The sequence below is a fragment of the Lithobates pipiens genome, unplaced genomic scaffold (assembly GCF_037356315.1).
Source record: "Lithobates pipiens isolate NorthernLeopardFrog02 unplaced genomic scaffold, aLitPip1_a1.2 Scaffold_23, whole genome shotgun sequence".
Lineage (NCBI taxonomy): Eukaryota > Metazoa > Chordata > Amphibia > Anura > Ranidae > Lithobates > Lithobates pipiens.
Window position 1 is genome coordinate 175848256 of NW_027507785.1, and position 10090 is coordinate 175858345.

Below are 10090 nucleotides of genomic sequence, written 5' to 3' on the forward strand. Positions count from 1 at the left end.
TCGTGTGAATGAACAGTTACTTTACATCTTTGATGTTCTTTTAGCTTATCAATAACTTGTAATAGTATCTAATTTCAGGAATTCAATACAGAAAATTATTATATTGGGTATTACTGTGCCACCTTACAGTTATTAAATCTAATAAAATATTTATTTAAGGGTATTTAATAGGTACAATGGAAGAAACCAACAAAAAAATTTCAACAAAAAAATCTCATATAAGAATAAATTAAATATCCAGCTCCCATGACAATCTTTCCGTGACCTGGATAACAATGAGTGTGAGCTCAGCAGCCAAGCTTGCCTTGTGAAGAAATACGAGGCTGCATATGACCAGGGTACAATAGGGGGCTCAGTGTACGTGGCAATTATCAGTAGAGAAACTATCAGAGGAAAGAGAATTTTTGATTGTGGTTTTGAAGCATGATTCATTACCACAATATAAGAGACATTACAACCTTCCTAGTTTACACACATTTTATTCATTGCCAAATATCACAGCGATCATCAGAAGAAATGCAGGAAGCGCCCTCTAGTGACCTATGCGTGAAGTAGAGGAGTTTACTTTAAACACTTTTGGGAGTGGAGTTTTATTGCGTCAGCAGCGCTTTATTGTAAAGGATATAAGGCGAGACAGGGGCACTGAGCTTCATTCCAGAGTTCAGGAGGAACGCTGATCAGCGCTAGACGTCTGCCTGCTACTACCTCCCTTACACACTACTGATTCATCATTCCTGGACACCGAGCCATGCACTCTTCACCTACTGCTACAACCATGACTCTTCTCGGGATCTTCCTCTGCTCCCTGCTGGCTTCTTCTATTGCAGGTATGGAAACCTCCCGAAAATCTACAGGTTTATAGGAACCTAAAGCCCTTTTATTGCCATAAGGACTGATAGCAAAATAAGTTGTTTTTTGATTTTCTATCTGTATCTGTATTGGTACAGTTCAGTTATAATGTATATATATATATATATATATATATATATATATATATATATATATATATAAAATAATTTTTTTCCAGTTTTTTTGTTTTATAGCAAGTGAATAGAAATATAGAAAAATATATATTGATGTTCTTTTATAGCAAGTGTATAGAAAAAAATTATAAATTGGTGTTCTTTTATAGCGAGCATCTAAAAGTATAGAAAAAATAATAAATTGGTGTTTGTTTATAGCAAGCATATAGAAGTGTAGAAAAAAAAATAGCAAGTGTATAGAAGTGTAGCAAAAACATGAAATACATTGGTGTTATTTTATAGCAAGTGTATAGAAGTGTAGCAAAAAACATGAAATACATTGGTGTTATTTTATAGCAAGTGTATAGAAGTGTAACAAAAATAACTAATACATTGGTGTTCTTTTATAGCAAGTGTATGGAAGTTTATTAAAAAACTAATACATTGATGTTCTTTTCTAGCAAATCCATGCTGCTCTAACCCATGTCAGAACAGAGGGGTTTGCATGACTGCTGGCTTTGACCGCTATGAGTGTGATTGCACAAGGACAGGATACTATGGGGAAAACTGCACCACACGTAAGTGTTTCACCACATCCTTCCATGCATGAAATTACTGTCATTACATAATCAGGTGCTAAAAGGGTCTTCTTTCTGCTTTCCACAGCTGAATTTTTAACATGGCTGAGAGTTACCCTAAAGCCTTCACCCAATACCGTGCACTACATCTTAACTCACTTCAAAGGCGTTTGGAATATAATCAATAATATCTCCTTTCTACAAAATGCAATCATGCGTTATGTATTAACATGTAAGTACCCATTTGTAGGTGTTTTATACATTTTAAATTCCATTATGAGAAACATTTCATGGGGAATCCCAGTCTACATTATATATTGTGACATCCAGTAGGAATTTATTGCAAGAGTGATAGGAAGAGAAAATTGTGCTGGGCTATGTACTGTAATAAATCATAGCATTCCAAAGCAGTACATTAATTAATAGTCTTGTTTAAAATGTTATGTCATTTTCTGGTATAGTGAATTGCTTGGGGTTTATAGGATGATGTTGTCAAATGACTTTTGCAAACAGTAAAATCAAGTTGGTTATCAAATAATTTTTAAGCTATAGATTCATTAGTTATAAACGCTTAATTATGATCTTGTGGTGTAGGTGGGCACTAAAGCTACCTGAAAATCTTGCAACAGAAATTTGGAAGGTATAGAATAAATCAGCAATAACCCAAATGTGAAATTTCACTTTTGGTGGAGTTAGCTTTATTCTTTTATAGACCTCGCAGCCACATTTCACTAAACAGAAAATCGCAATGAACATGCTCACTTATAGATATGGATTTAAATGTGAATACACCATATATTTGGGATTCTTTATAAAATTCCTCCTTATTTTCCCTTATAGCACGCTCCCATCTGATTGACAGCCCCCCTACATACAACAGCCATTATACCTACAAAAACTGGGAAGCATATTCCAATATTTCATACTACACTCGATCACTGCCACCAGTGGAAGAAGATTGCCCAACTCCAATGGGTGTGAAAGGTAAAACTTTTATAGAATATTGGTTCGGTATACTTAGTATAAAATTTTGTTTGTCAAGTAAACTAAAGAAAATATACTAGTGAGTGGCAGCATGTACATCTGTAATATGGCATTTAATGAAGATGTAAGCAAAGAATATAAAACTGCAGTTTGATATTTGCAGTAGATAAAAAGGTAATCATAGACATACAGTGGGCATGAAAGTTGAAGTATATCTGAAGCAAAAACGTTGTTTTTGTTTTGGATAGAGTAGGTAAGGTTTAGAATACCCATTTTTATTGTTGTCTGTGTTCCTGCCGAGAAATTCATCTTCTTTGTTTGTCCTAGTAATCATTGTCATTAGGACTGTAATTGAGGAAAGCCAAAAGTTGAGCAGTCACTTGAGGAGGAGTAGAGGAGAAATATTACAGTAGGGAGGGATACTTGTACCAGTGATAATTGTCTCAGAGATGAATTTTACCTAAGTTTAGAGAGCTCTCACTTCCTGTGGTGTATGTAGGGCAAGAAGTAAAGGGAAATCTCCCCAATAGGAGACACAGAGGAAACCATCCCTATTCCATAAGAAAGTTGTGGCTTTAGAGACTTTCATCATGAAAAGTTTCAGTGACAGTTGAAAGTTTACAGTTCTGTATGCTCATTGTTGCTGTATGCATGGTCCAAAGCTATAGTTTTCTGCTGAAGTAGATGTATACACTAATAATGAAGGACCTTGAGGCTCCGTTTAGATAGACTAACTGTTCAGGTATTCAGATGAAAGAAATATGTTTAACGCTTATTATTCATATGCTACACATTTCTACTCCTTTCATTATAGGAAAGAAAGAACTGCCAAGTGTAAAAGAGGTTGTAGAGAAATTGTTAGTTAGAAGAAAGTTCATTCCTGACCCTCAAGGAACGAATGTGATGTTTGCATTCTTTGCTCAACACTTTACACACCAATTCTTTAAGACTGATGTCAAAAGAGGAGCTGCCTTCACTAAAGGTCTTGGGCATGGGGTAAGGACAAATACCTGCTCATTTTAAATTACATATATAAAATATGTTTAGTTTACTTGAAACTATCCAAATATGTATTGATCTGAATATGTACCTTGTATTATTTAAATAGGTCGATTTAAATCACATCTATGGGGAATCTTTGGACAGACAGCACAAATTACGTCTAAAAAAGAATGGAAAATTAAAATTCCAGGTATATATGTTTTTTTTATTACTTATAGATATAATGATACGTGGCACTAACCAAGGATCACCATCTGTCAGGCATAATGCAATTAATATACTTTTTATTTTTGGTTTACTTCACTAGATTATTGATGGTGAGATGTACCCTCCAACAGTGAATGACACAGGAGTTGAAATGCTTTACCCCCCACATGTGCCAGAACATCTTCAGTTTGCAGTAGGACAGGAGGTTTTTGGACTTGTACCAGGATTAATGATGTATGCTACCATATGGCTAAGGGAACACAACCGCGTCTGTGACATTTTGATGCAGGAGCATCCCGAGTGGGACGATGAACGTATTTACCAAACTGCAAAACTTATTTTGATTGGTGAGTACACTTTGGATACAGAAATAACTTACTTTAAAAAAAACAGGAGCAAGAGACACATAGTTGATCATTTTGTTTTGGTAAACAATGGATATTTCAGCTTTTGATACTGGATATATAAGCTGCTTGATTTTCTCCATGGGACACTGGTAGCCAGATCTCTTGAGTTCCTACATCTAAACAAGCACAAAGCATTGAGGGCCTCCAACATTCTCTGTTGGTCTTTTTATTGTATATTTTACAATATGCCCAAAATAGTGGCAGGAACACCCAAAACTCCTGAGCCAGTATCGGGGCTAGGGAGATCTTGCCACTGGAGACCCCAAGAAATTATCCAGTGACTCAAACCTCAAGAGTGAAATAGCACTTTTGGACGAACTGTCCCTAAAAAAAAGTTAGCCTATGCCTTATTGTTTATTATAGATATGGAACTTTCATATAAATTGAATAAAACATGTTTTTTGTGGTAAAGAAACATTACATTTACAGTGTCATTTTAAACAGGGATGGCAATGTTTTTACATTAAAATAGTTTGTTATATTTAGTGGTTAGTTGTACTTGTAACAATAGCAGTAGAAATTCTATTGTCATTTTCAGTTAAACTCAGACTGTACTATTTATTATCTTTTTTTGTTGGGACATCCAGATTGATTTATACAACTTTTAGTTATACCACCATAGACTTGCCAATAAAATTAATATTGTGAGTAGGGATGAGCCGGACACCCGCACCAGAACATGTGAACAGGCAAAAAATTTGTTCGAACACCGTTAAAGTCTATGGGACACGAACATGAATAATCAAAAGTGCTAATTTTAAAGGCTTATATGCATGGTATTGTCATAAATTCCTTTAAATTTCATATCTGGGGGGTGTCTATAGTATGCCTATAAAGGGGCGCATGTTTCCCATGTTTAGAACAGTCTGACAGCAAAATGACATTTCTAAAGGGGAAAAAGGTCATTTAAAACTACTTGCGGCTACAATGAATTGTCATCTGCAATACACATAATAGTTCATTTATAAAAATGGCATTGATACATGTACCCTGGGGCAGGACCCAGATCCCCAAAGACTTTTTATGACAATACCCTGCATATAAGCCTTTAAAATTAGCACTTTTGATTTCTCCCATAGACTTTTAAAGGGTGTTCCGTGGCTTTCGAATTTGCCACGAACACCCAAAATTGTTCTCTGCTCGGCGAACTGGCGAACAGCCAATGTTCCAGCTGAACATGAGTTTGACTCTAACATAAAGCTCATCCCTGATTGTGAGCTACTTAAGCCTCACTTGATACAAATGGGCCATAACGATGTACAGTAAGGAGCACATTGGGAGAAATTGTTGTGACATGGGCAGTTTTCAACTTATTGTTTAAATATGTTCAACTTGTTCTTTAAAGATGGATCATGTTCTCACTAATTGTTTTGAACATGTGGTCTGAGATCTTAACACTTGCCTTTCTATAATTACTCCTAGACCATCAGCTTCTGTATATTGTTAGTCTAGACAAATGACATTTAATCAAATAACACCTTATTTTTTTTTTTTTTTTTTATAGGTGAAACCATCAAAATTGTCATTGAAGATTATGTGCAGCACCTGAGTGGTTATCATTTTAAACTGAAGTTTGACCCAGAGTTGTTGTTCAACCAGAAATTTCAGTACCAGAATCGAATTGCTGCTGAGTTCAACACACTTTATCATTGGCACCCTCTTTTGCCAGACACTTTCCAAATAAATGGCCAAGAGTACAACTATCAACAGTTTCTGTATAACAATAGTGTGATGTTGGAACATGGAGTATCCCACATGGTTCAATCATTTACCAAACAACAGGCAGGAAGGGTAAGAATTTTTTAGTTATTCTTATTAGCATGAGGATTATGGGACACGTTTTGATGCAAATACTGCAAAATCAATTTCTACATTATAATCTCAACATCTAAGATACCAGCAGACATCCCAGGAATTTCTAAGAAATACACACACACAAAAACACACACACACACACTGATAGAAGTATTAACTATAATCATATGCCATATGTAGCTCTGATATGTAGAAAGCTAATAGTAATAAACAAGCTAAAACCTCAATATTGTCCAATTAATTTTCCATCCAACTTTGGCATCTCTGATTTAGGGTTAGTTTTAGGAAACTGAAACAGAATTAAAAGGACATAATCTCAAAATAATAGGTCACATATAAATTATTATATTGGAATGTGTCTCTTAAATATATAAAAAGTGATGCACACATATAATATACAACACAGTCTGATCAGTGCTAGATAACACTTGTATTCAGAAGTACTGCTTACAGGTATTGCAAATTTGCCCTGCTTTAGTCATGTGAAAGTCTTGACTTTAATTTGATCCCTAACCTTACTTGTTTTTTCCTACTCATAGGTGGCTGGAGGCAGAAATTTCCCTGCAGCAATTTCCAGAGTAGCCATGGCTTCCATACAACAAAGCCGAGAGATGAGATACCAGTCACTCAATGAATACAGAAAGCGATTTACTCTAAAGCCTTTTAAATCCTTTGAAGAGCTGACAGGTATGACTTGTTCTTCTGTTATTGCTGCTCAAAGAAATTCAGTAATAGGGTTAAATGCGTTCTTGAATTTGTGTTATTTTGAAATGTTACAAGGAGTGCAAGTTCTTATCAAACATAATTGTTCAAGTGACAGCATGTAGAGAAAACAATAAATAGACGCACACAAGAGATTACAAAGTACAGCTTCTGTACAAATTAACCTTGTGTTTACCAATCATTTGTCTCTGCTAGGCATTTGTATGTAAAACTGGCTCATACTTTGCCTTCATTTCAAAGAATACATTCAGATATAAATTTCCTTGAAAACACTGAATGAACAATAACCCATCTCACACACTGGTCATTGGAATATTTACCAAATCCAGTACATAACTATGCAGTTACAAATGCAAGTCCATGTGAGCCGAAGTAAAAGGGAAAATTATGCTGTGATGCACAAAGTATTGCAACACCCTGACTTGCAAATATATCTTTTCCCATCAGTTTCATTCCCAGATGTTTTAAGATCTATTCTAAAATCTCCTTAGTGCTATGAGAATGTGAATGCGTTTAGTAGGTCTTTTGTAGAAGGCAACTGTTTTAGAACATAAAATATTAGCAGTGCTTTTTTGGACTGATTCTAAACCATAAACACCAGTTGAAAACACTTCAGATTCACAAGCTATAGATATTTTAGCATAAATAAAGAGACTTAAAGAAAAAAACCTTGGGATTAGTATCCCTTTAACATCATGTTTGGGTTGAGTACATCCTTTCAGTAAGACAAATAATACTGTGTGATTTTTAAGGAACAATGACAAAGATTGTGTTGCACCGTTGTGAAAAATAGAGCATTACACATGGTGTCATGTTCTGTTGTGCTTCCCATTTATTGCAAATAGAATATGTGGCATATTCTAACTGTAGTTTTGATGAAAAACCAGATTAGCAAGGCTATGAACAGAAATTTGCTTTAGGGCAAAATATAATACTCTTAGTAGTTCTATTTACTGTGGACAGGGGCTTAAGCTCAACTTACTGTTCTACTGACACCTCCCCAATACAAAGAGGTAAGGGGAAAATTTTCCAAATGGGACATGGACAGCAATTCAAACTCAATGAAAGTTCTAACTTGCAAAACGGAAAAATGTATCTTGGCATAAGTCAGATTTTAATAAAGCCTTACACTGGCATTTAAGGCCAAATTATTTATATTTCTATGATTTTTTTTTTTTAAAACATGTTTTATGTTTTATAGGAGAAAAAGAATTGTCTGCAGAACTTGAAGAACTCTATGGAGACATTGATGCTGTAGAATTCTACACAGGCCTTTTGGTAGAACAACCCCGTCCTGGGGCCATTTTCGGAGAGACCATGGTTGAAATTGGTGCGCCATTTTCATTGAAAGGCCTTATGGGTAACCCAATTTGCTCTCCTGAATACTGGAAACCTAGTACATTTGGTGGAAGGGTGGGCTTTGATATCGTAAATAGTGCCTCTTTACAAAAACTCGTCTGCAACAATGTTAAAGACTGTCCCTTTACTTCGTTTAATATATTAAGAAGCAAGAATGCTGAATCAGCAAGAATTAACACAAGTTCTAACTCTGCACTGGATGATGTTAACCCAACTGTACTACTGAAAGAACACTCCTCAGAGCTGTAAAACACTGCTGATTCCCAAGTCACTAGGCCAATAAATGAAGCTTGTTACCAACATACAGAACTTTTACATGTTCCTAAAGCATTATCTACTATTTTAAATATTCTGCCCAGGTGGTTAACAGTTTTTACTTGTATTTGTTATGTTTAATATTATTTATTGATATTGCTGCAAACTTGAACTGCTGGGCAGATACTTTAACATGTTACATATTTCTTGTTTTACCTCCATGTCTTAATAGATAATTTGTGGCAGCCCAACTATAATATCTTCTGGCAGGAAATGAGAGATGGTGGAAAAATTCTGAGGTCAATAGGCTTTATTAATGGCATACAAAAAGTGCCGATGAGCTAATAAAAATTGAAAATCATCATTATTTGTTAGTATGATTACACTAAACTGCTGTAAGCTGATTTCTGATTGATTGTTATGTGCTTTTTTGTGCACTTGTTTGCATGTTGTTAAAAAGAAAAGAAACAAAAATAGAGCAAAGAGTGCTTTCATCTAAATCAATCAATGAAATATAAGCTTGCAATGGTTTTGTGAAATAAGACTGCTGGGAATAGACATCTCTATATCTGGGTTACTTTGCACCTAAACTGTTTTCATCTTGATATTAACTTTAGCCCAGTCATATGTATGTTTATGCCACTCAAGCTGTATATGTTAGTGTTGGGATGTGTGGGAAACTTCCAGTCATAGGGTGATTTTGACACTTTATGCTGCTGCACTACTTGAATTTTTACTGCTGCTCAGGATTTCAAGTTGCTTAACATGACACTGTGTGATGAACTTGTCTATGCATCTTTATACATGAGATGAGGTAGGATGAATGAAATCTAAATGCTTATGTAATTTAACTATTACTTGAACTCACATAGGTCGGTTGTATAGAATCAAATCCTATAACAATACTTGACAAAAAATATTTCTTACAACTGATTATAAGAATGTAGCATAACATATTCTAAGTGATATGCCATCAAAAGCAAAAGCGTTGTCGCTTTTTATTCAAGTTTGATGTTAGTAAGGGCATATCTCAAAGTTGTGTTGAAAAAAAAGATAATTTGTTGTTTCCAGGGCTTGCATACCATGCCAGTTTATAATGGCCCATTCCATTATATAGCTGGAACTACTTACTTGCCCTTGTAAGTTGTAACCAATAAAGTGTGTGTCCTAATTCTACTTGTCCTTGTCAAGACTTGTCTTAATGCTGTATTTATGTAAACTAAAAATGAGTTAAAATGTTAACAATTATTTATTTATATATTTTGAGATATCAAATATTTATACCTTTTGGGATTTGCACTGACCCTGAAACAGCTTTTATGGGTATGTCCCAACACATTTAAGCCAGGCTGGATTTTAAACATCTGTGTTGCAGGTACCCATATTATATTTCTAAGAGAGCAGAGCTGGGACTCTGGATATTTTATATGTGCCAAGAGACTAGAACTCATATTGTATAATATTTGGTCTATTAAAGTTGTTTTATTTATAGTAACTTATTTTAATGTTTGGCAGTACTTTTTTACATCTATTTTTGTAATTTATTTATTACAATTTCAAATAAATTGTATTATTACATTTACCTTGTTTGTGTTTGTTTTATATTACTATATTATATTATATTACATGATACTGATACAGGGGGTCACATAGCTGACATGTTTTTAAAGTGCATGCTCATGTTGCTTTCATCCTTATCATTGCTTTATTATTAGGACCCTTTTGAGGCCGCCCAAGCATTAACACTAAAGAGCCACTCCTTTTAGTGGTGTTTAAGTGGTGCTTTTTGGCCGCTAGC

General features: G+C 34.8%; 1 protein-coding gene across 1 annotated transcript; it reads left to right on the forward strand.

Moving 5' to 3' along the window:
- The first annotated feature begins 630 nt into the window (after positions 1–630).
- PTGS2 (prostaglandin-endoperoxide synthase 2) lies at positions 631–9874 on the forward strand. The gene is made up of 10 exons (XM_077452647.1): positions 631–827; positions 1424–1540; positions 1629–1772; positions 2381–2524; positions 3339–3520; positions 3633–3716; positions 3834–4080; positions 5645–5931; positions 6495–6642; positions 7880–9874. The coding sequence occupies exons 1-10, from the start codon at positions 749–751 to the stop codon at positions 8284–8286; spliced, it is 1839 nt and encodes a 612-aa protein (XP_077308773.1). The 5' UTR covers positions 631–748; the 3' UTR covers positions 8287–9874.
- Positions 9875–10090: the final 216 nt, after the last annotated feature.